Here is a 27,487-nt window from a genome sequence, read left to right on the forward strand (position 1 = left end):
GGTGTGGTCGCGGTATATATAGATAGCCCAGCATGCGTTGTGGCTAATTCGGCTGGCTAAATCGCGCGAGGTGGGTCGTGCCCCCCACGCGTAGTTGGGTACGAGCGCGATGCGACCCGCCGGCCGCACAAGCGCGTACCCGTCACGGACGGGCGCCGCGCCGCGCCGTGCGCCCGGCCGGTCGTCCGTCGACCACGGCATGCTGCCGTCCGCCACCGGCTACGGCTGCAATCTGCGGCTGTCAGCGGCCGCCCGTCCGCGCGCCCGTCTGTCCGCGCCCGTCTGTCCGCGGCCGCGGCGCCTGCCCACGCGTGCCGTATCGCGGCGGCGCCACGTAGCGTAACCAGAAATCGCGCGCTGCGGATTGGAGCCGATAGGCGCGATACGCCACAATCGCCGGCGCGGCTGTACGCACGCGCCCCTAGGACCGCGCCGAGCTACCGGAGGGCCAGTCGCAGCCTGACGCGGCCGGCGGCCGCAGCGCCCAGCCGGAGCACCGGCCCAGCCGCCCGCGGGAGCCCCCAAATTCGGCATCATGTTGGGTCACCGCCGCCCCCCTAATCTGGCAAGGGCGCGGGGCAGCGGAACAGGGCAGCCGCTGTGGCGCAGGGAGCTGCAGCCGCCTCAGACGCACGCCGGCCGAGCCGTGCTGCCGGCAGCGCGCTGCCGCCAATTAATCCGCCGGGTTTGTAGCTGAAAGCGGCATCCTGGCCGCGCGCCGAGCGCGCACGGCCGACGGCCACGCGCCCACTGGCTAATTTCGCCGCTGAGCGCCGCGGAGACCCCCCAATTACCCGGGCTCGGTCTTGTACCTGACCGGCCGGCCGGCTGTCAGTGGCCGCCGGCCGCACGGCGCTAGCTGCATTGCGCTCTCGGGCCGCCGCACCGCCACGCGCCACACCTCGGGCCGCTTCCGCGCCGCACCGCCCGCGGCGGCGGCTACTGGTCCGTTGCCGCTGGCGCGGCCACTGGCGCCCATTTGTGCGACCATGCCCGTGCCCATTGGGCCCCTAGCCGCCAGCACCGACCACTGCGCGCCGCTAATTCCATTGCCGGCCCACGACTCGCTTACCTGCGGCAGCCACCCTGGCCGGCCAGCCGGCTGGCGCGACCGGGCCGGCCCACCGGCGCCGGTCACCCGCGCTATATCTACGGGCGGCGGCCCCAGGTGGCCCCCAGCTCGTGTGCCTACTACTTCCCTGCGAGAGTTAGCGTGTGTGCGTGCGTTTAGTTGCGGTACTCATTTTACTGGTGCTGCGTCTGCGTCCGCCTAAAGAGCACTAGGTCCCAACAGCACATTCTGCTGTTTTTCCTGGTCGTTCAAACTTTCCGCAGAAAATATTTAAATTTAGAGACTTGCCGAATTTTTTTTTTTCCCTACCTTCAATTGAGTCTCCTTGACACTCTCAAACCCTCGGTAAGTTCGGTGGAAGTGGGCCTACGGCCTGGGCGAGTGGTGCGGCGCCGCACGGACCGACGCGTTTGGTACCGGCGGCCTATGACAGACGGATCGCTGACTATCCTCAGAAATGGCTTCGCTGATTCGCTCCGGATTCAGAAGCACAACCCTGGCCAGTGCGGCCACGCGCACGCTGGCACGGCCTTCGCGGCTCGGCGCGGTCGCTACGCGCGGTGCGCGTGCGTACGCGGCGGTGCCGCCCGTCGAGCCCGCTGGACCGTCTGGCGAGCCCAAGAAGAAGTTCCGGGTGGGCAAGTTCCTGTGGCGCCTGACGTACTCGTCGGCCGCTCTGGGTCTGGGTCTGCTCGCGTACGAGATCTACGACGGCCGCCACCCGGTCGAGCAGGCGCCGGCGGACCCCACCAAGAAGACGCTGGTCGTGCTTGGCTCCGGCTGGGGCTCGGTGTCGTTTCTCAAGAAGGTCGACACTGAGAACTACAATGTGATTGTGGTCTCGCCGCGCAACTTCTTCCTGTTCACTCCGCTGCTGCCCTCGTGCACGACCGGTACGATCGAGCACCGCTCGATCATGGAGCCGCTCCGCCACATCCTGCGCCACAAGAAGGCGGAGGTCAAGTTCTACGAGGCTGAGTGCACCGAGATCGACCACGAGAAGCGCACGATCACCGTCCGCGACAACGGCGACGTCAAGGGCACTGTGGCCGAGACGTCGATTCCGTTCGACTACCTTGTTATCGGCGTTGGTGCCCAGAACACCACCTTTGGTATTCCCGGTGTTGCCGACAACGCTTGCTTCCTGAAGGAGATTGCCGACGCGCAGAAGATCCGCACCAAGATCATGGACTGCATCGAGACGGCTACCTTCAAGGACCAGTCTGAGGAGGAGCGCAAGCGTCTCCTGCACATGGTTGTCGTCGGTGGTGGCCCCACCGGTATCGAGTTCGCGGGCGAACTCCAGGACTTCTTCGAGGAGGACCTGCGCAAGTGGGTTCCCGAGATCTCGGGCGACTTCAAGGTGTCGCTGGTCGAGGCTCTGCCCAACGTCCTGCCCATGTTCTCCAAGCAGCTGATTGAGTACACCGAGAACTCGTTCAAGGACCAGAAGATCGACATCCACACCAAGACCATGGTCAAGAAGGTCACCGACAAGGTCATCAGCGCCGAGGTCACGCAGCCCGACGGCACCAAGGCTATGATTGACATGCCCTACGGTCTGCTTGTGTGGGCTACCGGCAACATGCCCCGTGACGTGATCAAGGACCTTCTGCAGAAGATCCCCGCCCAGAAGGGCTCGCGCCGCGGTCTGCTTGTGAACGACTACCTTGTGGTTGAGGGCACCGAGGGCATCTGGGCTCTCGGTGACTGCGCTGCCACCAAGTACGCTCCTACTGCCCAGGTCGCGACCCAGGAGGGCCAGTACCTGGCTCGTCTGTTCAACACCATGGCTAAGACCCAGGCGCTCGAGGACGAGGTTGTCAAGCTCGAGCAGCTGGCTCTCGAGACCGCCGAGGTTGCCGAGAAGAAGGCGATTACCAACGAGATCGAGAACAAGGCCAAGCTTCTGCGCCGGTCCAAGCGTCTGATGCCGTTCGAGTACACCCACCAGGGTTCGCTCGCCTACATTGGCTCGGACCGCGCCATCGCTGACCTGGCTTTCGGCGAGGGCACTTACTCGTCGGGTGGATCTCTGACGTACCTGTTCTGGCGTTCGGCCTACGTGTCGATGGTCTTCTCGACCCGCAACAAGCTGTTGGTCATGACCGACTGGCTCAAGGTCAAGCTGTTTGGCCGTGACGTCTCGCGCGAGTAATCTACTGCCTAATAATTTAATCTTTTACCGCCTTCGACCCAAACAAACACTGCAGAGTCGTGCGTACGGCCCAGCACGGTCCTCGACCCTTTCGGGTCCGCGCGCTGCTGATGACCAGTTGAGGTAGACCTAAGCGCAGGACGTTCCCAGGGCGCACTAGTAGTGACGGTTATGGCCTTAGTGTACCCTCACCCTAGATTATCCACAACCCTAAGAACACCCACTAAGCCGCGCAAGGGCCTCTGGTCCACAGCCGCCGCCATCAGATAGATCTGACTAGATCTGACGGTCAGGCGTGAAACGTCGATTTAGGGGTATTTAGGGGTTGTTGTATTTTAGGGATTGGGTTAGGGCCTTTCCCTGCTAGCTCGCGGCCGCTCTGGTAGCAGCCCCAGTGCTGTAGGCACCTATCGCAATCTGCTGGCCCCTGACTACTATTATCTGCTGTTCACTGAACGGCGCTGTAGAATAGCGACGATCCGCTCGCCACGGCTCGCTGTGGGCGTGCACGCCCAGGCAGCAATCGCCGCAAACCCGCACCTATCTACAGGGCGCGATCGTAGCCCGTGGCCCTCCAATGAAGCAGCAGCCGCACCAACACCAGGCCACGAAGCCTGGCCGCCGCTCAACGCGGCAAATTCCGGCACCTGCAGCTCGCTTCGGCAGCAACGCCATCCACGCATCCAGCCAGCACGCGTGCAGCGTTCGTCTGCAGTTCTGCAGCGGCGCGGCTAGGTCCCGTTGTGCCCCTGTCCGTAATGCTCGTCGTAGCACGTTGTGGTGCAGGTTGCCTACCCGCCAAATTGACATCACGAAATTTTTTGTATAAGAAAAAAAATTTGAACAGCGCAACGACAGGAGATCGGCGTCGAGTCGCGCAGAGCACGCACGGACGAGCCAGGACAGCGCAGCATCGTCAGCAGAGGCACGAGTGCCACAGACTGCGAGACTGCGAGGCGACCGCGTCAGTGCAAGCGGGCGAGATCGGCAAGAGATCAGTGGCCGGATTCCAGGACTGTCCGGGCAGGAGGCCGGGTCAGAGCCTGGTGAAGAGGGTCACAGACCACAGGCCCACGAGCGCGAGAGAGAATGTCTGGCCGGGGCGGATGGCGCGGCGGCCGGGGCGGGTTTCGGGGCGGCCGGGGCGGGCTCCGGGGCGGTGCCGTCGGAGGGTCTGTGTTTGGCCCCGAGGTCGAGGTGGACTACGCGCCGACGGAGCAGTATCCGGTAGGTCGCGGGCGCGGGCGTGCTGACGGGACAGAAAGTGACGCTGCCGCTGCAGACAGCGATGAATGAGTTTGAGAAGCGATGCGCGAGCCAGATGGTGCAGTTCCAGAACGAGATCCGCCAGTCGGCGTTCTACGTGGTCGAGAAGCGCAAGGGCGTGATCGAGTACGAGGACGGCATCAACGATGGCATCAAGCGGTACTCGGACCGGCACCTGAAAAGGCTCAAGACCGGCAAGGCGCTGTCGGACCACCCCTACGTGGTCGAGTTCTTTCCCGCCGAGCTGCACCCGGCGCTGGGCGTCAAGGCGGACGGCAAGAGCCAGAGCAAGCTCAAGCTGGCGCGGTACCAGGACTCGCTCGAGACCGGCGCCGAGCACGAGGACGGCGACGGCGAGGCGGCCGCGCGGCTGAAGCTGCTGTCGTCGTTCGACGCCGACGCCGAGACCGCGCCGCCGGCGAACGACGACGACGATGACGACGACGACGACGCCGGCGACGCCGACGACTACGAGGAGGACGAGTTCGAGGAGGACGAGGACGGCGACTACAACGCTGAGCGGTACTTTGACGACGGCGTCGAGGACTATGACGAGGGCGGCGACGACGAGGCCGCGTATTAGTCTGTAGCATACGCAGCGGCTTGCCGCTGCCCTGTACATTAATAAAAGACATGCACAAGACCACGGTAGGGGAAGAATTATTTTAATGACAAAACTCGGCCCATGCAGAGCGGGACGAAGGTCTAAAATATACAATGCCAAAATGCAGATCAGTCCTCGTCGGGGTTGTGGATTTGAAGAACCTTGCGGGAGTAGTCGAAGTTGTCCTGGAGACTCGCACGGCTGTAGTTGTCGTGATACTGAAGAACCATCTGGTTGGGGTCGAGCCGCTGGTCGACCTTCAGCGTGCCGCCCGTGCCAGGCGCGGATTTTTCCGAGTCTATGGTGCCACCGCCGGTGAGGCCGAGCGTGGACGTGGACCGCCGGCGACGGTCGCCGTAGCCGAGGCCGAGGCCGGCGACGAGACCGCCTGTGCTGCCAGCGGAACTGCGCGGGCTGGACGAGGCCTCGCGCTCGCGACGGCGCCGGTAGAGCAGCAGCAGAAGCAACAGCAGCAGCAACAACAGCAGGAAGAGGCCGACGCCAACAAACGTGCCGATGACCTTGCCCTTGTGGTCCCAAAACGACGACGACGACGCCTTGGAGTCGGCCGTCGCGGACGCAGTCGTGCCAGACGACTGGTGACCGCTGGAGCCCTCCGAGGTTGACGACGGCTCGGCGGACGTAGTCGACGGCGCAACCGCGGACGCCGTCACGGTCTTGGTGACGCCGTACGTGACCGGCGAGTACACGGTCTGGACAGATGCGGAGTTGGTGGAGTCGGTAGTCACTGAAGCCGAGTAGGAGGTCGAGACCGACGTTGTGTGGGTGGTATCGGAAGACTTGGAGGTTGTCGTGGACGACGACGAGGTCGTCGACGTGGTGGACGAGGTCGTCGGCGTCGTCGACGTTGTAGACGTCGTCGATGACACCGACGTGGTCGACGTCGAGCTCGTTGTGCTCGTCGTCGAGCTTGAGCTCGTCGAGCTCGTTGTCGCGCTCGTATCCGAGCTCGTCGTGGTGACAGCTTCCGTCGCAGACGAGGACGCGGATGTGGCGGAAGAAGTCGCTGACGACGTGCCAATAGTACCACTGGCTACATTCAGCTGAATGTATCCATAGTAGTTCGCCGTCATGTTGCCGCAGCTGTCGGTAGAGTAGCCCTGAGGTCAGCACAGCCGGCTTGCGTGCACTTACCGGGCAGCCGTCGGCACACTCGGACACAGGCACGGTCGAAGCCGGCATGTAGTTGGAGCACCAGCAGTCATAGGCCAGCAGGATGGCGAAAGAGTACTGTTCGCCGTTGCAGAGGTCGTAACACAGTCCGAACGACTGGAACTCGTCGTAGGCTGGGTCAGCGGCAGGCGCCAACGAGACTTACAAGGATCAAAGTCCTGCTCGGTGTTGATGGGCGAGCAGTACGTGAGCGTGTTGTCGGCCGCTGTGCGCGCAAGGAGCGCTGCTACAGCGGCGGCTGCCGCCAGAGCGCGGCCGGGCGCGAGCAAACGCATCGAGGATCACCGGAGCGGCCGCTGTGGGCGGCGGTGCGACCTGGTTCAACTGGATTCCGGAGCAGAGCCGAGCGTGCCTGGTGGGCGACTGAGCGCGGTCTGCGGGCCGCGGGAAACAACTTGCGTCGCTGGAATTGCCGTCGACGCGGACAGAGCTGGGTGGTTGTGGGTCGGAGTGGGCGGCTGCTGGAGAAACACACCGGCCATGAGCCTGACGGCGGCGGTGAGAAATGACGCGGAAGGACGCAAGGCGCGGGCGACGCGGCCGGGACGCGGGTCAGGGGCACTAGTTTTGCATCTATGCCATTTATAGCAACATGTGAAGACGATCAGCGACGGGTACCACCGGTGGAAGCAGTCTACGGCACTCGTGCGCCTTGGGGCCGCTGGCCGGGCGCAACACACACATAGCGGCTGGTGGGTGTTGCGCAAGCGCGTGCCGGACGCGCCGATTGAGTAGGGCTAGCACGGAGCTTAATCTGAAGAGGCTAGCTGAATCACACTGCACGGGCCATCATGCGTGCCGTGTCGCTCCGGTGCCACTGTGACCCGCAGCAGCTGCATCGGCGATGCGACCCGCGATGCCGCCATACGACCCGTCGCGCCTGTGCGACCGTTTGCGGCCCTGCCACGCGGCCCCAACGTAGCTAGCGCGTACGGTGCGCCGCACAGTATGCGGCTCGCTCCCTCCCCCGACGCGTGCGGCCGGTCGCACGCAGGACTCGGCCGTCGACGCGGGCAGCGCGCGGCCGCCGAGCCGGCGCGGTCGCCGACGCCATGCGTTCTCCGCTGTTCTTGCCTGGCCTCGGGCGGCACGGCTGGCCCTGGCGGTCCCGAGCGCCGCAGGCGCGTGCGCGTCGGTGCCCAGTCTGCGCCCGCCACGCCGCATGCGCCCGTACGCTGGGTCTGCGCGCAGCGCCAGCGCCTGCCGGGCCGCCGCCCTCCGTCTCGGCTGAGTTGCTGCGGCGCCGCAGCCTGCCGGCGGGCGTCCGCTCGAGCCGCGGAATTACGCGCTGCTATAGGTCGGTTCCGGTGGATGCAAGCCTCACTTGGCTGGCGCCGGTCAAGTGACCGAGCGCGATCTAGAGCGCCCATCGATCACAACCACCACCTGACTGGGCGCCCGATCACAATGGTCCAGCGAGGCCTCTAGCCAGTGGCCAAGACTGCCCCCATGCCAGCGACTCACGCCTGCTTGGCGCCTGGCCAGAGACCTCGCAGGGCGGGCCCAAACACCACTGGCCGCCGCATCCACCACGCCGCGGCGCCCGCTGCACTTGGCGGATGGCCCGCCGCGGGTGCCCGGTTGCGCGTCCACTGGCGCCCCTAGGCGCGATCGCGAGTTAGAGTCTACCGGCTTCGCAGCCGTGGCGGGCCCCGGCAGAGTCGGCTGGGCTTGGCGTGCCCTGGACGAGCGCGCATCGGGCCGCACCTCCGCATGGCGTGGAGGTCGGTCCGCTGCCGGTCCACTGGAATGCACCACTGCGGCGCCATTCGCCACGGTGCGGCAGCGTCGCGCACCGCCACCTGTGGCAGCTGCCGCCGCACCACCGTGGTGTGCGGCGCGCGCGCGCTAACTGAAACAGTCCGCGTCTGCGAACGTGTTGCACGTTCAGCAGCAGCTCCTGATGGTCGGTTGCACGGAAGACTCTAGACGCGTCAGCAGCTGTCACGACCGCTACTACGTCCTTGGCAGAGGGCTGACTACGCCGCGTGGAGGCAGTGATCGTAGGGGGCTCTGTGCGGCTGGCGAGGGGGTCGCCAGAGAACCTGCCGTCCCGGTGCGTGCTCATCTGGGCGAGCCGCAGACCGGCCCACGAGCCGGCGGCTCCGATGCGCACGCGGCCGCTTCTGAGCGGCCTTCGGCGACTTTCGGCCCAGCAGCTGGCCTGCTCGTTCGTAAGTCCGACGGCCGACGTGGTCGCCGCCACGGCCGCCGGAGCCACCCGCTGAGCCGCCCGCCGCCGGACACCACCCGCGGAGAAATACATTACGCCCCAGCTCGCCCGTGTACCATTGGTCACTAGCGGCCGCGCTCGATAAGATATTATCAGATACGTATCAACACGCCTGTGGTTAATTTCACCGGAAATGAATATGGCCGCTATCTCTGGTACCAGCGGATAAGAAGCCACCAGTTGTTATCCCCAGAGGACCTAATAGATCCTCTTCGCTCACATCGGTGCGCCTGTTAGACCACGGGCCAGCTCTATACGAGGCTGCACCGCTGGCCGGCTAGCAACGGGCACGTCCGGCTCCAGCCTAATATCCGGCAATTTGCAATTTCCACCGGACGTCCGTATGATGCAACCGGCGCGCCTGAGACCGTTCTAGACGTCTCCAGCGGCAAGGCCTGTGCCACTACGCTGTGCCGTTACTCGGTGCCGCCTGGCCGGCTCGCCTATCTCGCCGCCCGACGCGTGCCAACGTAATATCCATGCGTAGACTCAGCCCTGAGAGTCGCTCTGCTGGTCTGCGGCGATTGCCGTGTGCCCTAGCACGGTCGCTGGCGGTGGCTGCAGCCAACGGAAGCGGCCGGCGTCGGTGGTCGGCGAGTAGGCCGCGCCGCGCGTACGCGGAGATTGGCGGCCGCATGACTGCGTCATGCGGCTGGCTAGGATGACCAATGACCACCCGTGGTTGGCTACGCTCAGTCAGGGGTAGTCTAGGCTATCAAACATCTCCACGCCAGCGATGTTTGATAGCCTAGAGCTATACGAGCTCGCGGACAGCACGGCAGGCACCTGGGCGGGATAGCGCAGCCAGTGGCGAGTGTCAGCGCGTGGTAGCGCAGGCCAGGTCGCGCTAGATGCTAGGCGCGCTCAGAGCAGGCACTAATGGCGCGGCCGTGCGCTAGACGCGGAGAGGCGCTGACGGCGACTGTGCCGGCAGCCGCGGCAGTCGCCGTGGCGGTCGCCGCAGAGGCGAAGACACGGCCGGCGGTGCCGGAGAAGACCCGGCAAGGTCGGAAGCACGTATAGTGCAGCTTGAGCGCGGCGGCGGCGGCGGCGGCAAACCGCCGGAGTGGCCGGCCGGCTGCGAGCGCGGCCACGTCCGAGCACGGGCATTGACGCGGGGGCGCGGACCGACGCCGGGCCTGGTACTGGAGGGCCAAGACCCGTACAATGGCTGCCCCTTGCTCGTGGCAGCTGAGCCGAACAGGTGCTGACAGCGAGTCTGGTCTCGATGCCGGAGGTTTACCCGCGTGCGTGTCTCGTGTCGGCACCAGAATCTGCAGATACCCGCCCGCATCTGACGCTGTCGGCACTACCGGTCGAATGCAGCTCGACCGCAGAGCAACTCTTTGGGCATCTTGCCGCGCGACGAAGGTCGACAGTCGTGCCGGAGGAGCGCGCGGCGGCCGCATGCTACGTTTCAGCAGTCTCGATCAGCCACCATTTTCCGCGCTTGGTCTAGAGCACGACCACCGCACGATCTGTCGCAGGCGCTGTGGCTGCAACGGTGTCTTCGGACCGACGAATTGGACCGCACGATAAGCTCTATGGCGATCGGTGCAGGCGCGCTAGCGGACTTAGGGTCTTGCTAAGCCTTGCAGTGTGCTATCTGTGCGTGGCTTGGCGGGGCTTATCGATATGCGGTCTACCCAATTGGGAACGCTAGCGCGCGCGTGCGCATGCGGAGCGCTGCCTGCACGAAGCTTGGCTGGACGACCGAGTCGTCCGGCGTCTCGTGGCGTGGTCAGGCAGGTACGGCAGCTGGCAGTCCGAACATCGGCCGCGACGACGACCGCGGCAGCGATCCTCCAGCCAGCCGGCCGCGTGGATGCTGGTCGTCCGGCGTGGCCGTATCGCCCGGCGTCCGCCGGGGCCATGGACCGTGCCCTAGCTCCGGCCAGAGCGCGGCGCCGACGGAGTGCGTAGCGCGGCCGCGGCCGGCGTGGCGGCCCGGCGGCTATACGAATGCTCTGCGTGGCTAGCTGCAGCCTACCGCGGCAGGGTGCCTTCGCACAACCTTGCCCGATCCAGCTTCCGTCCGAACAAGCCGGACGCGCTGTGGCTAGACCGGCTCAGTAGCCTGACAGACGCGTGCATGGATGCAGTCTATCAGAGTTTTCGCAGCTTTAGCTGTCCGATAGTCAGCACTATCGCGGGGCCAAGGGCGCCCTGGGCTTATCGCGATCGCGGACGCGACGACTACAAAAGCGCGCCCTCGCGCCCTCTTGAAGGCCAGCAGCAGCTACTGGCGCCGATAGACACAATGGGCTTCAGCAATTTTGTCAAGCGTTTCGACGAGGTCGTCGGATGGTACCCGAAGGAGATGCCGATGGAGGAGCGCAATCTGGTCCGCAAGATCGATTCGCTCGTCCTGACGTATGCCTGCCTGGCCTTCTTCACCAAGTACCTTGACGTGTCGGCGCTGACGAACGCCTACGTCTCCGGCATGGATGTTGACCTCAACCTGGGAGGTAACCGCCTGAACTACATCAATGCTGTGTACCAGGTCGGCTACTGTGCCTTCCAGGTCCCGTCCAACATTCTGATCACCCGCATTCCGTCGCAGTACTACCTCCCGACTGCTGAGATCGTCTGGGGTATGTTCACCCTGGGCACTGCCTTTGTTCAGACGTACCAGCAGCTGCTGGTCATGCGCTTCTTCGTTGGATTCGGTGCTACGGCCTGCTACGTTGGCTGCCTGCACATCGTCAACTCGTGGTACAAGAAGGCCGAGCTCGGCCGCCGCAACGCCGTCTACTACTCGTCGATGCCCCTCGGCACCATGATTGCTGGTTACCTGCAGTCGGCTGCCTACACCAACCTGGACGGTGTCAAGGGCATGCAGGGCTGGCGCTGGCTGTTCATCATCTGCACGGTCATCACCGTGCCGATTGCTGCCTTCGGCTACATCTTCTTCCCCGACACTCCCGAGCGCACCAAGTGCCGCTGGATGACTCCTCGCCAGCGTGAGCTTGCTCTCACTCGTCTGCTGGACGACGGTTTCGGACGGTCGCAGGGCCTGAACAGAGGCACGCTCAAGCGTGTGCTTACTTCGTGGCAGTTCTACGTGTTTGTGACCATGAACAACCTGCTGTGGCTTTCGCCCTACGCCTCGGGCACCCCTTTCACTCTGTGGCTGCAGGACTCGGGAAAGTACTCCATTCCGACGATCAACAACCTGTCCACCATCACCTCGGCTGTGTCGATTGTCTCGGCCCTGGTCGGTGCAGTCTACTCAGACTGGCGCGGAAACCGTTTCGAGATGGTGTTTTACTCGTGTTTGATCATCCTTGCGGGTAACATCATGCTCATGGTCTGGGACATCAGCGACAGCGCAAAATTCGCCGCGTTCATCCTGATTGGCTTGGCCAACGGTCCTGCCAACCTGGGTATCGTTTGGGAGGCGGAGTCGCTGGCGCACGATCCAGAGGTGCGTGCCATCTCGCTGGCATTCACGAACGCATCCAACTGTGCTCTGTATCTGATCATCCCGCTGGGTGCGTGGCAGACAATTGACGCGCCGCGCTACTATGCTGGTTACGTCGTGTCGATGGTCTTCTCGTGCCTGCAGCTGGTCATGATTCCCATCGCGTTGTACATGGAGCGCCGCGACAGAAAGTTCGGCCGCCTGAACAACGTGAAGGGCTTTGCCCCCGAGGACATCGAGGTTTCGCCGTACACGGCTGCCGAGTTTGGCGAGATCACCGAGAAGGGCGACCTGGAGAAGACTGGCCACGTTGCCGTCTCTTCGGGCTCGATCTCGAGCGAGTAAAACCTGCCTTGCATTTGTTAGTTCATGAATAGACGATTATGATTTTGTTCCTAAATCTTGGCGGCATGGCGGGGCGGGCTTGGCGCGAGCGACTGTACGCGCCGCACCGCATGCGGCGCGTGCCGCGCGCACATGAGCCGCAGTCTGTGCGGCGCATGTCGCGCCGCACCGCGTGCGGCGCTCCATCTGGCCTGGTCTGAATCGCAACCCCTGTCTATATAACCGGGTTTGTGCGTCAGCGTACCCCAGGCTCGCCATGCTGCTCACGTTCGGAATGCTCCTCTCGCTGTTCCCGCTGTACTGCTGCTCGACGTTGCTCGACATTGCTCGAGACATCGTCGTGGCCTGCTTCGACAACGCTGGCTAGACTCGCCGCGTTCTACTCTGACACTCGGCCGGCCCCCGGGCCGGCTGCGACGACGGCTCCCGCTGGCTACCGCGGCCTGCGTGCAGTGCGCGTGCAGTGCTAGCGGTGCCAATGGCGAGCCGCCGGCGACGTGCCGACGGCCTGGGCCGGTTCCAGGCCGCTTGGCCGACCAATTCTGGCGCCAGTGGCGCGTGCCGGCCGGACGCGGCCGGGCACGCTGGCCGCTGGCCCCGGCACCGCGAGGCGCTCCTGTAGCGGGCACTCCAATGGCTACGGCCACGGTGCTGGGCGACCAGATCGGTCGCAGATCAGACCGCGGACGGTTTCTACCACTTGCGTCGACAAGCAGGCGACGAGCGACACCCCAGACCATAGTCAATGCAGTACATTAGAAATTACTATTACGCTAGTGCACAAATACCGGCCACGGCGGCCAGAAGAAACGAGGTGGTCTGCGTCTCGCCACCGCCAACGGAGCTGGTCGGGGTCGATATGCACAGGAACAAACCCTAACTTTAAAAAAGTCGGGGGTCCGCCGCACGCGCGCCGCACGATGCGCCGCACGATGCCCACGAGCCACACCGCGCCACATCAGTAGAAGTAGTAGCCGAGAGAGGCCAGGCCGGCCGCGGTCACGACCGAGGCCGCCACCAGGGTACCGATGGTCATGCCGGCGACGTCGCCGTCGACGTTGTAGCCGGCCGCGGTTGTGCCGTTGGCCAGGGTGCCGTTGATGAGCAGGTACTCGGTGCCGTTGATGTACGTGACGGTGTAGGCGCTGTGGACCTTCGTGATGTCGGTCTGGTAGGTGGTGCCGTTGTTGGCGCCACAGCCGCACTCGGCGTAGGCTTCACACAGGCACATGACGCTGACTGTGCGGTTCTCGTAGTGCCAGTTCGTCGGGTACGGGTAGTAGTATACGGGATGGTACCAGAGACCGGGCCAGTACCCGTAGGTGTAGGCCGACGAGTAGACACGCGGCGTGATGGAACCAGCGACGGCGCCTGACGCGAACGGGACGGCCGCTCCGCCGGCGTAGTACCCGCCGTACTCAGCCTTTTCCCCGCTGCCGTAGACCGTGCGGCCGCCGGTGTTGGAGGATGAGAGCGACCTGGAGCCTGGACCCTTGGAGCCACCACCCACACCGCCAGAGCTATCGCGAGAGCCGCTGGTGCCGCCGCCGCGCGAGGAGCCTCCGCTTTCGCCCTCGCCGGAGGTGCCGCCTTTGCCACTCGAGGAGCCGCCGCCTTTGCCTCCGGACGAGCCGCCACTGCTGCCGCCGCCCTCCGAGCCACCGCCCTCCGAGCCACCGCCCTCCGAGCCACCGCCTTTCCCTCCGGACGAGCCGCCGCCGCTGTGGCCGCCGCCGCCAGAGGAGCCGCGGTCGATCGTGAATTCGATGGGGCCGTCCGAGTGGACGTCACCGACGGCCAGGGCGCCGTCGGCAATTGCCGGCTGTAGCGTCTTGGCGCACACCAGCTGTAGCGCAAGCACAAGTGAAAGAAGTCGACTGAAGAGCATTGATGGGTTCAATGTGAGTGCGCCTGGTATATGTACTGTGGAGTCTAAGACGCTAGACTAGAGCGGGCAGACGCACAGGTCAGTTCGCGGAGCCGGAGAGGCTTATCGGGACAGCGCCGACGCGCCTGGGCACGCGCTCGGCGAAAACGCGGCCGGCGAGTGCCGAGGCTGGCAGGCTCGCGCCCGATGTGTGCTTCCGATCGGCGAGACGGAGCCGCCTCCCCGGCGGAGATCTGGCTTGAGTGAACTTGGCTCTGCTTGGCAGCTTGGCCACCTGACTACGAGGTTGCTATCGGCCGGGTGTCAGTGCATTAGCGCACGGCTGAGCAGCCGATGACGGGGCTGAGTCTTCGGGTGGCCCATGTGCATGAGGCGGGGCTCGCCGTACGGCGGCTGTGCAGTGGCGGAGCCACCGGCGGAACCACTGCAGCTAGCGCGATCGGAGAGCGTGTTTGACAAAGTCGCAGTACGGCGAACTGATAACACACTCGCGGGGTTGGCTCAGTTGGGAGAGCGTCAGACTGAAGTACGACTTCGGTTAGTATATCTGAAGGTCCTGTGTTCGATCCACAGACACCGCACTTTTTTGCAGGCTGCATGATTTTTGGTGCTCAGCCCCTGAGTGTCGAGTGGCGGCAGCACGAGGGCTCAAGGCCGCGGCCTTGCCGATCGGCGGGTGCGCGGGCGGAGCCAGGCCCAGCTCGCGTGCATTCGCACGTGCCCTTGTGGCCCACTTGAGCGCATCCACCGGCACGCCAGTGGCCGCCCCCCGCCGGATACACCGCCGGCCGGCCAAGTTCGGTGCTCGCCTTCCAGCTACGGCACCCACCCACGACGTAATTCCCCGGTGCAGGGCCTGTGCTTATTAATTTGAGTTTGGTCAATTAAACGTTATTTCGAAAATTTGACGACCGCGACACCGTCCGTCGACTCACGAACACAATGGCAGACGCAGAACCGCAGATCATCGACTCGGTCGAGGCCGGCCACACGGGCTACGTGCGTGTGATGAAGGACATTGCCGCAGGAACTTGCGGTGGAATCGGTGGGTGGATCAAGCGTCGGATGTGGCCGACGCCGGCCGGCCGAACGGCAGCTGGCCGGACGCCGGCGACCGCGGCAGCAGGATGCAGGCAACGGGACTGACTGTGCAGCCCAGGTGCTCGTCGGCCAGCCGTTTGACACGACCAAAGTGCGGCTGCAGAGCGCGCCGCCGGGAACATACTCGGGCGCGTTGGACGTGGTCAAGCAGCTGCTCAAGACCGAGGGCCCCCGCGGATTCTACAAGGGCACGCTGACGCCGCTGGTGGGCGGTAAGTGACGGGCGGGCGTCGCTGACGGCAGTCGGCGCGTGCGTGTCGATCCAGTTCGGCGTCTTCCAGGGCATGAAGCGGTTCTTTTCCACCCAGAACGGCTCCGACCGGCTCACGCCCGGCCAGATCTTTGTGTCGGGCGCGGCGGCCGGCGTGGCCAACTCGGTGCTGGCGAGTCCGATCGAGCACGTGCGGTAGGTGGCGCTGCGGACGCGCTGACGGCAGCATCCGCCTGCAGACGCAGACGGTCGAGGGCGCGTTCTCGGGCCCGATGGACGTCATCCGGCAGCTGTGGGCGGCGGACGGCCTGCGCGGGATCTACCGCGGCCTGATGCCGACCATCCTGCGCGAGGGCAACGGCATGGGCCTCTACTTTCTGACGTACGAGTCGCTGGTCATGGCCGACATGGACCGCCTCGGCGTCCGCCGCGAGGACATCCCCGGCTACCGGCTGTGCGGCTACGGCGCGCTGGCTGGCTACAGCGTACGTGGACGCGCGACGCAACTGACCGCAGGTGTGGATCCTCACGTACCAGTTCGACGTCATCAAGTCCAAGCTCCAGACGGACGCGCTCAATCCGGCCGAGCGCCAGTACCGCAGCATGCTGCAGTGCGCGCGGCACACGATCGCGACCGCCGGTGTCGGCGGCCTGTTCCGCGGCTTTGTGCCGACCATGCTGCGCGCGGCCCCGGCGAACGCGAGCACGTTCCTGGCCTTTGAGCTGGCGATCCGGGCCATGGGATAGATTGGCCAGCCCGGCTGCGCGGCAAGGGCGCCCGGCGCGTCCATAGACAATGCTCGATTTCTAGTCCTTGCGAGGCGGCGGCAGCGCCGGCAGTGCGGCCGGCGGCGGCGGCAGCGGCACCTCGTCGGGAACGTCCACGGCCGCGGCCTCGCGCGCCTCGCGCGCCTCGCGCTCGCGCATCTCGCGCCCGTACCGCAGCCGCGCCTGCAGCTTCTCCCGATACGTCGCCGGCGACGTCCGGCGCATGTGGTCGACCTCTCCGCGCTCCTGCTTGGCCGCCATGTACCGCATACGGGCCATGCGCTCCTGCAGCGGCAGCTCCCAGTAGTTATCCTCGAGCAGGTCGCGCTCGAACGACGACCGGAACGTGCGCTCGTCCAGCAGGTTCTCGCTGCGGTCGACCGAGGCGACGGCGCTGGCCGACTGCATCAGCATGACGATGATTGCCAGCACAATCAGGCCGGCAGCCGTGCGGATGTTGTCGCGCTCGCGCTTGGCCTGTTTCTCAGGGTCGACGGATGCCGCACCCGGCCGCGACGACTGTCTGAATTCGTAGTACTCTTCCCAGGTGCCGGCCCTTCGGAAGCCCTCGTTGGACCAGTTGGGGGAACGCTCGTAGTTCATGTCGGCGGTGGCCCAGGCGCCGCCGGTCTGGGGCGCCTTGGTGAGGGCGTCGTACGCGGCCACGACCTGCTTGAATCGCTCAGCGCGGACGGTTTCGGAGAGCTTGGTGGTGGACGATGCGTCTGGATGGTACGCCCGGGCGAGCTTGTAGTACTTCTTTTTGATCTCCGCCTGCGACGCCGTGCGCTTGAGCCCAAACACGTCCCACGGCGACGGCCGGGCGGACCTGGGCCACGCGTTGACGAGGTCATGCAGCTCCTGGTCGCGCATGCTGGCGGCCTCGGAGGCGTAGCGGCGGGGGCCGGCGGACCGCTGGACGGCCGCCGGGCGGCGGGGACGCGTCCAGACGGCGTGAGGGAAAGCAGCAGGGTCCACGGCATCGGGCCGAGCGGCCGAGTGCGCACATCGCCGCGCCGGCCGGCCAGCGTCGGCCAGCACCGGCCAAAGACCGGATTCTGTGACCGGTCCACAGCAAGCGATAAGCCGGCTCAGTGATCGCACGGGCGGCGGTCGGCGCAACGAGCACGGCCGGCACACGCGCGCCAGTGTCAGAGTGCCGCTCATAGTGCGCGGACGGCAAATGGACGTGGGTGCGGGGCGGGTGAGGAGCAGAGTGCTCGGCTGTCGGGGTCTGGGCGCGGTGATATCAGCATACGTGCCGCGGCCACGCGCACGTATGCCGTGTCTGCCCCGCGCCGCTGCATCCACGCCACAACCGTCGAAATTCACGAAGGAATATGCCAGGCTTCGAGATGTCCCAACGGCGACCACCCAATGCAGTCAGGCGTCGAGCAGAAAATCTTCGCAAATTTTTAAAAACTGACACAGTGCCGCCGCACACACGCCCCAGGACCATGGTTAAGCGGAAAGACACATACGAGGAGGCCAAGGGCGATGGGCACGACAGCAGCGACTCTGGGGTACGCGTCCGCCCGGCAGCGCTAACTCCAGAACGAGTCCGAGCCCGAGATCGTCGACGTCGACTTTGACTTCTTCGACCCCCGGCCAGACATTGACTTCCACGCCATCCGCAACCTGCTCCGGCAGACGTTCGACGCCGACAACGTGCTGTTCGACCTGTCGGCGCTGACGGACCTGATCCTGTCGCAGAACACGCTGGGGTCGACGGTCAAGACAGACGGCATCGAGAGCGACCCGTTCGCGTTCCTGACGGTGATCAACGCCACGGAGCACGGGGCCAACCCCGCCGTGCGGCAGATCCTGGACTACCTGCTCCTCAAGAGCAAGCCGCAGGCGGAGCTGAACGCAGAGCTCAAGCGGCTGGTCGGCCAGTCGGCCGAGGACAAGAGCAAGCGGCCGCAGGTGGGCCTGATCCTGTCGGAACGGCTGATCAACATGCCCACGGAGGTGGCGCCGCCGATGTACCGCATGCTGGTCGACGAGATGACGTGGGCCGTGCAGGACGTAGGTGGAGCCGCGGACGCGCTGACCGCAGAACGAGCCGTACAAGTTCGACTACTACCTCTTCGTCGGCAAGTCGTTCACCGAGATCGCGTCCAAGATCGACGAGGAGGAGGACCGGCCGAAGAAGAAGAAGAAGGCGGGCAAGGTAGGTGGGCGCGCGGACGGGCTGACGCAGTCGTCCGCGCAGACGTTCTACTTCCACGCCGAGGACGAGACGATCCAGGCGCACTCGGACCTGTGGATGACGTACAAGTTCTCGAAGGAGGCGCAGGAAGCCGACTCCAAGCGCACGTTCCAGGACTACGGCATCATGACGCAGGGCCAGATGATGCTGATGCGCGCGTCGCAGCTGGCGCCGGCGATCGAGGCCATGGCCGGGCTGTTTGCGGTGCCGGCGTAGGCTGTATGTATCAAAAGCATCAAAAAGTTAGTCCGGAGCCTCTCCGGCGAGAATGCCATCCCATGCAAGCGGCCGCGCCGCGTCTATGTACAGTGCTAGTGGGCCGAGAGCCGCTCCCACTCGAGGAAGGACGAGGCCCAGGTCTCGCGGCCGCCGGCGGCGCCGGAAAAGGCCGAGTCGTCGTCCGAGTCGTCGTACGCGGCCAGGACCGGCGACGGCGTGAGCTCGTCGGCCGAGAGCGGCGAGTCCGGGCGGGCGGGCGGCGCGGGCGCGGGCGCGTCCTCGGCCGGCGGCGCGGCGGCCGCGCGCTCGTCCTCCTCGTCCTCGCGCAGGAGCTCTATCCGGTAGTCGAGCACGCGCACTTTGTTCTGGATGTCCTGCTCGTCGCCGTCGTACTTGACGATGCGGTCGTAGGCGAGCTGCTGGCGCGCGCGCAGCCGCTCGATGCGCCGCTCGAGCTCCTTGATCTCCTGCTCGGCGATGGCCTGCGTCAGCGCGCGTGGCGGGCGCTACGTACCTTGTGGACCTCGATGCGGCGCAGCTGCTTGAGCGCGTCCTTGCGGTCCTTCTCGAGCCGCGGGAGGCCGACGAGCTCGTCCGGCTCGTCCGCGGGCGCGGCCTTCTTCTTGCCGCGGCGCACGAGCGCCTTCTTGTCGGCCTCCGGCTCGTCTGGCGGCCGCGAGACCTCAAAGCCCTCGAGCAGCGAGAACGAGTTGAGGTCGTCCGGCAGGTCGCGCAGCAGGTCATCCGGCAGAAAGTGCAGCGAGCGCGTGCGCTCGAGCCGCTCGCCCGCGCTCAGCGTCGACGCGCTCCGCCGGTGGAACGAAAACATCCGGCGCTGGTTCTGCGGGCTCTGGAGAGTCGGCATCAGCTCGGCCATGATCGACTTGTACTGCGCGGACCCGGCCAGGTCGCCGTACGGCGAGCCCGAGAGCGACGCCGTCGACGCCACCACCGTCTTGGACAGCCGGCTGATGTTGGAGTTGGTCGTTGCGATCGCCGAGAACAGGCCGCGGCCGGCGGCTTCGCCGCTGCCGGCGCTGCCGCTCTGGGAGTCCGCGCTCATTGTGGTTGTGGCCGTGCTGGCGAATCGCGTGCGTGCTGACAATTAGCCGACTGCCGGCAGGCCGGCGGCGCTGCGCGGGCCGCGCGGATGCCGCCGGCCGGATCGCTCACCTGGAGTCCGGTTGCGACCGTGACCGTTGGGGATCTGTGCGGTTGGCCGGCCAGGCGGCGGGCAAGAGGGTAAGGCTGAGTCAGGACTGCGAAAATCTGAGTCAGCGCGCCGCACCCGGCGGTCACGTGCTAGAAAGAGTCACACGCCGCCTCCACCGCCACCCCAGCCACGCCTCGCGCTTGCCAGAAAAAAAATTTCCAGATCATCCCCCAAGTAATATACGACAGCAAACATGACCAACGGAACCGCGAACGCGCTGACGGACGTCGTCGAGGTGGGTGGGACAGCGCGCAGGGCCGGCGGCAGCAGATCGCCGCCGTGGCCGGTGCGCGCGCGGACGCGCTGACGACAGGTCTCGAATGTCTTCGACACGATCCTGGTCCTCGACTTCGGCTCGCAGTACAGCCACCTGATCACGCGGCGTCTGCGCGAGCTGAACGTGTACGCCGAGATGCTGCCGTGCACGCAGAAGATGAAGGACCTGACGTGGAAGCCCAAGGGCGTGATCCTGTCGGGGTCGCCGTACTCGGTCTACGCGGCGGACGCGCCGCACGCGGACCCGGAGGTGTTCAACATGGGCGTGCCCGTGCTGGGCATCTGCTACGGCCTGCAGGAGATCGCGGTGCAGCACGGCGCGACCGTGTCGGGCTCGGACAAGCGCGAGTACGGCCACGCGCTCCTGCACGTCTCGGAGGAGGGCCAGCTGCTCAAGGGCGTGGACAACTTCCAGGTGTGGATGAGCCATGGCGACAAGCTGTCGTCGCTGCCGGCAGGCTTCAAGACGATCGGCCACACGTCGAACGCGCCGTACGCGGCGATCGTGCACGAGTCCAAGCCCGTCTTCGGCATCCAGTTCCACCCGGAGGTGACGCACACGACCAAGGGCAAGCAGCTGATCGAGAACTTTGCGATCGGCATCTGCGGTTGCGCCCAGAACTGGACGATGGAGAACTTCATCGAGACCGAGATCGAGCGCATCCGCAAGATGGTCGGCCCGACCAACGAGGTCATCGGCGCGGTCTCGGGCGGCGTCGACTCGACCGTGGCCGCCAAGCTGCTCAACGAGGCCATCGGCGAGCGCTTCCACGCGATCTACGTCGACAACGGCGTCATGCGCCTGAACGAGACCGAGCAGGTCCACGCCACGCTGACGAAGCACCTCGGCATCAACCTGACCGTGGTCGACGCGTCCGACGTCTTCCTCGGCAAGCTCAAGGGCGTCACCGACCCCGAGAAGAAGCGCAAGATCATCGGCAACACCTTCATCGAGATCTTCGAGGCCGAGTCGGCCAAGCTCGACGCCGCGTCGGGCGGCAACATCCAGTACCTGCTCCAGGGCACGCTCTACCCCGACGTCATCGAGTCCATCTCGTTCAAGGGCCCGTCCCAGACCATCAAGACCCACCACAACGTCGGCGGCCTGACCGAGAACATGAAGTTCAAGCTCATCGAGCCCCTGCGCGAGCTGTTCAAGGACGAGGTCCGCGCGCTCGGCACCCTCATGGGCATCCCGCACGAGCTCGTCTGGCGCCACCCCTTCCCCGGCCCGGGCATCGCTATCCGCGTCCTCGGCGAGGTCACCCCGAGCCAGGTCGAGATCGCCCGCAAGGCCGACTACATCTTCATCGAGGAGATCCGCGCGGCCGGCCTCTACGACAAGATCTCCCAGGCCTTTGCCTGCCTGCTGCCGGTCAAGTCCGTGGGCGTCATGGGCGACCAGCGCACCTACGAGCAGGTCATTGCTCTGCGCGCCATCGAGACCGTCGACTTCATGACCGCCGACTGGTTCCCCTTCGACGGCGAGTTCCTCAAGCGCGTCTCGCGCCGCATCGTCAACGAGGTCCCCGGCGTAGCCCGCGTGGTCTACGACGTCACGTCGAAGCCGCCGGCCACCGTCGAGTGGGAGTGATGGGCTTGGCTGCCGAGCAGTTTTGTAATATGTAGAAATGCGAATTATGTGTTATGTTGGCCGAACGTGGGCCACTGAGCCGCACGGCGTGCGGCGTGAGCCTCCGGCGGCGACTCCGTCGAGGGTGGCTGCCTTCGGCAGGGTAGTTCCTGCAGCTGAGCCGCACAGCGTGCGGCGCGAGCCTCCGGCGGCGACTCCGTCGAGGGTGGCTGCCTTCGGCAGGGTAGTGTCCGCGCCTGAGCCGCACGGCGTGCGGCGCGAGCCTCCGGCGGCGACTCCGTCGAGGGTGGCTGCCTTCGGCAGGGTAGTTCCTGCAGCTGAGCCGCACAGTGTGCGGCGCGAGCCTCCGGCGGCGACTCCGTCGAGGGTGGCTGCCTTCGGCAGGACAGTGCCCGCCGCGTCAGCCCGGCGGCCCCGCGTCTCTTGTGTATCCTCGGGCTGGTCCGGGACCGCTGTGTGGGCTCGTGCAACCTCGGCAAGTCCGGGGCCCCCCCCCTCCGGCTGCCCGGCCGCGCCCGGCCGCGCCGCCGAACATGCGCCGCACGGCGTGCGGCTCAGTTGCGCAGGGTGTCGCCGTGTGGCGTCGAGTCGCGCAGCAAGCGCCGTGCAGCTGGCGTTGCGTGGGGCACGCCGCACGCCGTGCGGCGCCTTATCGGGCGCCGCACGACACTTGTCCCAGCGCACGCCCACTGCACGCAGACGACGCAGACGACGCAGACGACGCTCACGCCGCGATGGGGGCGCAAATCTCGCAGGTCACGCCGTCGGCGCCCACGGTCGGCATCGAGTCGTACGTGGACGAGCTCGGGGGCATCCAGTACGACAAAACGTGCGGGTCCGCGCGGTTCATGAAGACGGTCAAGGGCCGGCGCAAGGACGGGCTGGTGATCGTCAAGATCTTCATCAAGCCCGTGGCCAACCTGTCGCTGGTGAACTACCGCAAGAAGCTCAAAGGTGCGTAGCGCGCGGGCGCGCTGACCGCAGACGAGGCGCGCAAGCTCGCGGACGTGTCGCACGCGATTCCGTACGCGGCCATCGTCGAGACGGAGCGCGCCGGGTACCTGCTGCGGCAGTACTTTGGCAACATGCTCTACGACCGGATCAGGTGCGTGCGCGCGCGGCGGAGCTGACCCCAGCACGCGGCCGTTCCTGGAGGGCATCGAGAAGCGGTGGATCGCGTTCCAGCTGCTGGTCGGCCTGGAGCAGTGCCACGCCAAGCAGGTGTACCACGGCGACATCAAGACCGAGAACATCCTGGTGACGTCGTGGAACTGGGTGTACCTCTCGGACTTTGCGTCGTTCAAGCCGACGTACCTGCCCGAGGACGACCCCGCGGACTTCTCGTTCTTCTTCGACACGTCGCTGCGGCGCATCTGCTACGTCGCGCCCGAGCGGTTCTACGGCCCCGGCGAGAAGAAGCAGGGCTCGCTGACGGGCGCGATGGACATCTTCAGCCTCGGGTGCGTGATCGCCGAGCTCTTCCTGGAGGGCTCGCCCATATTCACGCTCTCGCAGCTGTTCGACTACCGCCGGGGCAAGCTCGCGCCGGACCTGAGCAAGATCGACGACGCCGAGATCAGGGTACGTGGCGCCCGGCCCCGCTGACGCAGGCCCTGGTGCACCACATGATCAGCCTGGACCCGGCCGAGCGGCTGACGGCGACGGGCTACCTCGACCGGTTCCGCAACCGCGCCTTCCCGGACTACTTCTACTCGTCCGTGCACGAGTACATCCAGGACATCACCGAGTCGAGCGTGGTGCGGTACGGCAAGCGCATGCCGACGGCGCAGTACGTCGAGGCCGACTACCGGATCGAGCGCATCTACAGCGAGTTCGACAAGATCGCGTACTTCCTCAAGCTGACGGACGGCATCGAGAGCGCGGGCGCGGCCGTGAGCGTGCACGACCCGATCCCGGTGTACCTGGACATCCCCAACTACCACACCAACATGCCGGTGGCGCGGCGGCGCGTGCCGGACGACGCCGGCTGCCTGATCTTCCTGGCCGTGGTCGTGTCGGCGATCCGCAACACGGCCACGTCGACGTCGCGGCTGCACGCGTGCGACCTGATCCTCGCGTTCGGCGAGCGGCTGCCGGACGAGGCCAAGCTGGACCGGTGCCTGCCGTACCTGGTCGCGCTGCTCGACGACGACAGCGTGAACGTCAAGGTGGCGGCCATGCGGTCGCTGACGCAGCTGATGGCGCTGGTCGAGGTGATCACGCCGGTGAACGGCAACGTGTTCCCGGAGTACATCCTGCCGCGGCTGCAGGCGTTCCTGGGCTCGCGCGACGTGTTTGTGCGCGCCAACTACGCGTCGTGCATCGCCACCATCGCCGAGACGTCGCTGCGGTTCCTGGACATGGCGCAGGCGCTGCGCGCGGACGGCACCGTGCCCGTCGTCGACCCCGAGACCGAGAACGGCGTGTCGAGCGAGGCCGGCTACCAGGGCCACTTCGACCTGCTGCGCTGCGAGCTCGTCAACCACCTGCAGGACCACGCGATCGCGCTGCTCACGGACCACGACGCCGCCGTCAAGCGCGCGCTGCTGCGGTCGATCTCGGCGCTGTGCGCGTTCTTCGGCAGCCAGAAGGCCAACGACGTCATCCTGTCGCACCTGATCACGTACCTCAACGACAAGGACGCGCTCCTCCGCGGCGCCTTCTTCGACGGCATCATCGGCCTGGCCGCCTTCGTCGGCGGCAACAGCCTCGAGGAGTACATCATGCCGCTGATGGTGCAGGCGCTGGCCGACCCCGAGGAGTTCGTGATCGAGAAGGTGCTCTACGCGTTCACGTCGCTGGCCGAGCTCGGCCTGATCAAGCGGCCCAGCCTGTGGGACCTCGTGCGCATCATCGTGCGCTTCTCGGTCCACCCCAACCTGTGGATCCGCGAGGGCGTCTTTGCGTTCGTGGCCGCGTCCACGCGCTGGCTCTCGCCCGCGGACGTGCACTGCATCGTCACGCCCATCATCCGGCCGTTCCTGCGCTGCGACGTGCTCGAGTACACCGAGCTGGGCCTGCTCGAGTTCTCCAAGCCGGCCATCTCGCGCGTGGTCTTCAACACGGCCGTGCGCTGGGCGGCCGAGGCCAAGAACACCAACTTCTGGAAGCAGGCGCGCGAGCAGCGCATCTTCGACGTCATGCCCATCTTCGACGGCTCGTACTCGATCGCGTCGTCGCTGCACAACCTGACGATCGCGCGCCCGGTGGCCGAGTACTCGGAGAAGATCCACCGGACCGAGGAGGACGCGTTCTGGCTGGACAAGCTGCAGGTGCTGGGCCTGCGCGAGAACGACGTGTGGAAGCTGGTGGCGCTGCGCGAGCACGTGTGGCGGATCGCCAAGAGCAGCAACCGCTACGCCTCGGCCCGGGCCGACTTCGACCCGGCCGCCGAGATCTCGGTGAAGGCGCTGGGCGCGCAGCTGCACACGTACTTCTTCGACGACACCAAGGTCGTGCGCCGCGCGGCCGACCCGGCCGTGTCGGCGCACACCCGCCGCCGCTACTCGTCCGCGACGGCGCTGATGGACGCGCTCAAGACGATCGACGGCTCGCAGCGGCGGGCGTCGCCGTCGGCGCGGACGCTGGGCGAGTACCCGCCGCACTGGCTCAACGGCGCGGAGGGCGCGCCGCGCACGCTGGGGCCGGTGTTCCAGGTCGAGTCGCCGGCGCGGCCGCACGCGGCGTCGCTGTTCCTGACGCCGTCGACGAGCGCGGCGACCGCGGCCGAGCGCGCGCCGGGCGCGCGCGACCTGGCCGACGGCCTCGTCCCGCTCGAGCCGTTCGCGTCCGCGGCCAGCAGCCGGTTCCGCCGCAAGCCCAGCCTGCTGCTCGTCGGCAAGGCCGGCTCGACCAGCGCCAAGTCCGGCGCCGACGTCGGCACCAGCCCGGCCTACGCCTACGGCCGCGTGGACAAGCCCGCGCTCGACGGCCGCGCCGAGTCGCCGCCGCCGCCGTTCGACGACGACGTCTACGAGCCGGTCGCCCGCGGCTACTCGTACACCGGCGACGACCCCTACATCATCAAGCTGCTGGACACGGTCTACAAGGAGCGCATCCTGGGCGACCTGCCGCTGTTTGCGCCGGCCGTGCCGCTCGAGCCGCGCCCGCCCGCGCTCATCAAGTACGGCGACGCGCACGCGCAGCGCTCGTGGCGCCCCGACGGCGTCCTCGTCGCCCAGTTCGTCGAGCACACCGCGCCCATCAACCGCGTCGTGACCTCGCCCGACCACTACTTCTTCCTCACCGCGTCCGACGACGGCACGGTCAAGGTCTGGGACTCGACCCAGCTCGAGCGCAACGTGACCAACCGCGCGCGCAAGACGTACGTGCACTCGACCTCCGCGCGCGTGCGCGCGCTCTGCGTGCTCGACAGCACGTACTGCTTCGCCAGCGGCGCCACCGACGGCTCGGTCCACGTCGTCAAGATCGAGTTCACGCCCGCGGTGCAGCCCGGGATCCCCAAGTACGGCAAGCTGCAGCCGCTGCGCGCGTACCAGCTGCGCGCGGGCGAGCACGCCGTCTGGCTCGAGAGCTCCCGGCTCGAGGCCGGCTCGGTGCTGCTGATTGCGACGAACCGCGGCCGCGTGCTCGCGCTGGACCTGCGCACGATGCAGCCGCGGTTCGAGCTCCAGAACCCGCTCCACCACGGCGTGCCCACGTGCTTCTGCGTCGACCGGCGGCGGCGCTGGCTGGTCGTGGGCACCTCGCGCGGCGTGCTCGACGTCTGGAACCTGCGCTTCCGCGTGCGCATCAAGTCCTGGGGCCTCCGCGGCGGCTCGCCCATCCGCCGCATCGGCCTGCACCCGACCCAGGGCCTGGGCAAGTGGATCTGCGTCGCCGGCGGCACCAACCAGAACGCGTCCGAGCTCACCGTGTGGGACGTCGAGAAGGCCGTCTGCCACGAGGTCTACCGCACCGCCGACGCGTCCAAGGAGGTCGACCGGCCGTACGAGGCCTACGACGTCGACGCCGACGGCACCGACGGCCTGCTCGCGCGCCTGGCCGCGGACCCGGCCGACCTGCTCGAGGGCACCGAGGCCGCCGTGTCGCGCGGCATCCGCTCCATGTGGATCGACACCTCCTCCGCGCTCGTCGACTGGGGCGCGTCCTACGGCCTCTACGACGACCGCGCCGCGCGCCACGCGGCCTACTCCGGCGGCTTTGTCATCTCCGCCGGCGCCGACCGCCACCTGCGGTACTGGAACCTGTCCAAGGTCGAGTCCTCGTCCGTGTTCTCGGGGCACGACCCGGACAAGGCGCGCCCGACCTACTCGGTTGTGCGCGCGGGCGGCCTCAACATCAACATGGAGCTGCGGCCCGTGCAGAGCGCGGACGACGACCTGGCGCGCCAGCCGACGAACGCGTCGGCCGACGCCACCCTCACGCCCTCCACCACCGTCTCGAGCTCGTCCTCGCGCCGCCGCGTGGTGCTGCAGCAGCACCAGTCCCAGCGCCTGGTGGCCATCACCAACGAGCAGCGCAACCTGGCCAAGAGCCACTACGACTCCATTCTCGACGTGACCGTCCTGCGCCGGCCGTACGGCCTGGTGGTCTCGGTCGACCGCAGCGGCGTCATCAAGGTGTTTAGCTAGCCGGTACATAGTAAGGACGTTTCCCGATCCGCGCCGCACACCGTGCGGCTCAACGCTCCGGCGCGGGCTCGCGCATATAGCCGCTGTGGCGCATAGCCGCACGAGCCTGCGGCGG

The 27,487-nt window shown here is 66.4% G+C and overlaps 11 protein-coding genes and 1 non-coding gene across 12 annotated transcripts; 7 read left to right on the forward strand and 5 right to left on the reverse strand.

Annotated features, from left to right (window-relative positions):
- The first annotated feature begins 1,052 nt into the window (after positions 1-1,052).
- On the forward strand, positions 1,053-3,275 carry V1510DRAFT_419172 (uncharacterized protein). The gene is made up of 2 exons (XM_066934250.1): positions 1,053-1,417; positions 1,528-3,275. Exon 2 carries the CDS (start codon positions 1,530-1,532, stop codon positions 3,228-3,230), a length of 1,701 nt encoding a protein of 566 aa, XP_066788195.1. The 5' UTR covers positions 1,053-1,417; positions 1,528-1,529; the 3' UTR covers positions 3,231-3,275.
- Positions 3,276-4,319: 1,044 nt separating this feature from the next.
- Positions 4,320-5,150, forward strand: V1510DRAFT_430994 (DNA-directed RNA polymerase III, subunit Rpc31; the record flags this gene model as incomplete). The annotated part of the gene is made up of 2 exons (XM_066935411.1): positions 4,320-4,457; positions 4,492-5,150. The coding sequence occupies 2 exons, from the start codon at positions 4,320-4,322 to the stop codon at positions 5,077-5,079; spliced, it is 726 nt and encodes a 241-aa protein (XP_066788196.1). The 3' UTR covers positions 5,080-5,150.
- V1510DRAFT_419178 (uncharacterized protein) lies at positions 4,981-6,853 on the reverse strand. The gene is made up of 3 exons (XM_066934251.1): positions 6,440-6,853; positions 6,256-6,407; positions 4,981-6,221 (listed from the first exon to the last, which is right to left on the reverse strand). Exons 1-3 carry the CDS (start codon positions 6,567-6,569, stop codon positions 5,229-5,231), a joined length of 1,275 nt encoding a protein of 424 aa, XP_066788197.1. The 5' UTR covers positions 6,570-6,853; the 3' UTR covers positions 4,981-5,228.
- Positions 6,854-7,912: 1,059 nt separating this feature from the next.
- On the reverse strand, positions 7,913-8,560 carry V1510DRAFT_407627 (uncharacterized protein; the record flags this gene model as incomplete). The annotated part of the gene is made up of 1 exon (XM_066932416.1): positions 7,913-8,560. The coding sequence occupies one exon, from the start codon at positions 8,558-8,560 to the stop codon at positions 7,913-7,915; it is 648 nt and encodes a 215-aa protein (XP_066788198.1).
- A 2,198-nt stretch (positions 8,561-10,758) lies between these two features.
- On the forward strand, positions 10,759-12,351 carry V1510DRAFT_419183 (major facilitator superfamily domain-containing protein). Its single transcript, XM_066934252.1, has one exon. It carries the CDS (start codon positions 10,788-10,790, stop codon positions 12,294-12,296), a length of 1,509 nt encoding a protein of 502 aa, XP_066788199.1. The 5' UTR covers positions 10,759-10,787; the 3' UTR covers positions 12,297-12,351.
- Positions 12,352-13,036: 685 nt separating this feature from the next.
- V1510DRAFT_419185 (uncharacterized protein) lies at positions 13,037-14,600 on the reverse strand. Its single transcript, XM_066934253.1, has one exon. The coding sequence runs from the start codon at positions 14,182-14,184 to the stop codon at positions 13,255-13,257; it is 930 nt and encodes a 309-aa protein (XP_066788200.1). The 5' UTR covers positions 14,185-14,600; the 3' UTR covers positions 13,037-13,254.
- Positions 14,601-14,674: 74 nt separating this feature from the next.
- V1510DRAFT_t179 lies at positions 14,675-14,765 on the forward strand. Its single transcript has one exon. It is a non-coding gene; the product is annotated as a tRNA-Phe (tRNA).
- V1510DRAFT_419186 (mitochondrial carrier domain-containing protein) lies at positions 14,675-16,306 on the forward strand. Its single transcript, XM_066934254.1, has 5 exons — positions 14,675-15,229; positions 15,339-15,497; positions 15,529-15,691; positions 15,723-15,981; positions 16,013-16,306. The coding sequence occupies exons 1-5, from the start codon at positions 15,127-15,129 to the stop codon at positions 16,241-16,243; spliced, it is 915 nt and encodes a 304-aa protein (XP_066788201.1). The 5' UTR covers positions 14,675-15,126; the 3' UTR covers positions 16,244-16,306.
- V1510DRAFT_367110 (uncharacterized protein) lies at positions 16,304-17,137 on the reverse strand (the record flags this gene model as incomplete). The annotated part of the gene is made up of 1 exon (XM_066931295.1): positions 16,304-17,137. The coding sequence occupies one exon, from the start codon at positions 17,135-17,137 to the stop codon at positions 16,304-16,306; it is 834 nt and encodes a 277-aa protein (XP_066788202.1).
- Positions 17,138-17,568: 431 nt separating this feature from the next.
- Positions 17,569-18,795, forward strand: V1510DRAFT_419190 (p21-C-terminal region-binding protein-domain-containing protein). Its single transcript, XM_066934255.1, has 4 exons — positions 17,569-17,787; positions 17,819-18,292; positions 18,324-18,437; positions 18,468-18,795. Exons 1-4 carry the CDS (start codon positions 17,605-17,607, stop codon positions 18,690-18,692), a joined length of 996 nt encoding a protein of 331 aa, XP_066788203.1. The 5' UTR covers positions 17,569-17,604; the 3' UTR covers positions 18,693-18,795.
- Positions 18,788-19,872, reverse strand: V1510DRAFT_431001 (uncharacterized protein; the record flags this gene model as incomplete). Its single annotated transcript, XM_066935412.1, has 2 exons — positions 19,210-19,872; positions 18,788-19,177 (listed from the first exon to the last, which is right to left on the reverse strand). The coding sequence occupies exons 1-2, from the start codon at positions 19,756-19,758 to the stop codon at positions 18,788-18,790; spliced, it is 939 nt and encodes a 312-aa protein (XP_066788204.1). The 5' UTR covers positions 19,759-19,872.
- Positions 19,873-20,605: 733 nt separating this feature from the next.
- Positions 20,606-27,372, forward strand: V1510DRAFT_426608 (uncharacterized protein; the record flags this gene model as incomplete). Its single annotated transcript, XM_066935168.1, has 5 exons — positions 20,606-21,739; positions 22,534-22,732; positions 22,763-22,883; positions 22,915-23,359; positions 23,389-27,372. 5 exons carry the CDS (start codon positions 20,606-20,608, stop codon positions 27,370-27,372), a joined length of 5,883 nt encoding a protein of 1,960 aa, XP_066788205.1.
- Between the last annotated feature and the right edge of the window lie 115 nt (positions 27,373-27,487).

This window comes from Dipodascopsis tothii (assembly GCF_038497935.1).
Source record: "Dipodascopsis tothii strain CBS 759.85 unplaced genomic scaffold V1510scaffold_21, whole genome shotgun sequence".
NCBI lineage: Eukaryota > Fungi > Ascomycota > Lipomycetes > Lipomycetales > Lipomycetaceae > Neoaidaea > Neoaidaea tothii.

Bases quoted from the DNA above. Each gene is read 5' to 3' on its own strand.
- V1510DRAFT_419172 (XM_066934250.1), top strand. From the start codon at position 1,530: ATGGCTTCGCTGATTCGCTCCGGATTCAGAAGCACAACCCTGGCCAGT.
- V1510DRAFT_419178 (XM_066934251.1), bottom strand. From the start codon at position 6,569: ATGCGTTTGCTCGCGCCCGGCCGCGCTCTGGCGGCAGCCGCCGCTGTA. The intron at 6,408-6,439 runs GTAAGTCTCGTT...CCGCTGACCCAG, and splicing joins CGAGCAGGACTTTGATCCTT to CCTACGACGAGTTCCAGTCG. The intron at 6,222-6,255 runs GTAAGTGCACGC...TGCTGACCTCAG, and splicing joins AGTGTGCCGACGGCTGCCCG to GGCTACTCTACCGACAGCTG.
- V1510DRAFT_419183 (XM_066934252.1), top strand. From the start codon at position 10,788: ATGGGCTTCAGCAATTTTGTCAAGCGTTTCGACGAGGTCGTCGGATGG.
- V1510DRAFT_419185 (XM_066934253.1), bottom strand. From the start codon at position 14,184: ATGCTCTTCAGTCGACTTCTTTCACTTGTGCTTGCGCTACAGCTGGTG.
- V1510DRAFT_419186 (XM_066934254.1), top strand. From the start codon at position 15,127: ATGGCAGACGCAGAACCGCAGATCATCGACTCGGTCGAGGCCGGCCAC. The intron at 15,498-15,528 runs GTAAGTGACGGG...CGCTGACGGCAG, and splicing joins GCTGACGCCGCTGGTGGGCG to TCGGCGCGTGCGTGTCGATC. The intron at 15,982-16,012 runs GTACGTGGACGC...AACTGACCGCAG, and splicing joins GCGCGCTGGCTGGCTACAGC to GTGTGGATCCTCACGTACCA.
- V1510DRAFT_419190 (XM_066934255.1), top strand. From the start codon at position 17,605: ATGCCAGGCTTCGAGATGTCCCAACGGCGACCACCCAATGCAGTCAGG. The intron at 17,788-17,818 runs GTACGCGTCCGC...CGCTAACTCCAG, and splicing joins ACGACAGCAGCGACTCTGGG to AACGAGTCCGAGCCCGAGAT. The intron at 18,293-18,323 runs GTAGGTGGAGCC...CGCTGACCGCAG, and splicing joins TGACGTGGGCCGTGCAGGAC to AACGAGCCGTACAAGTTCGA.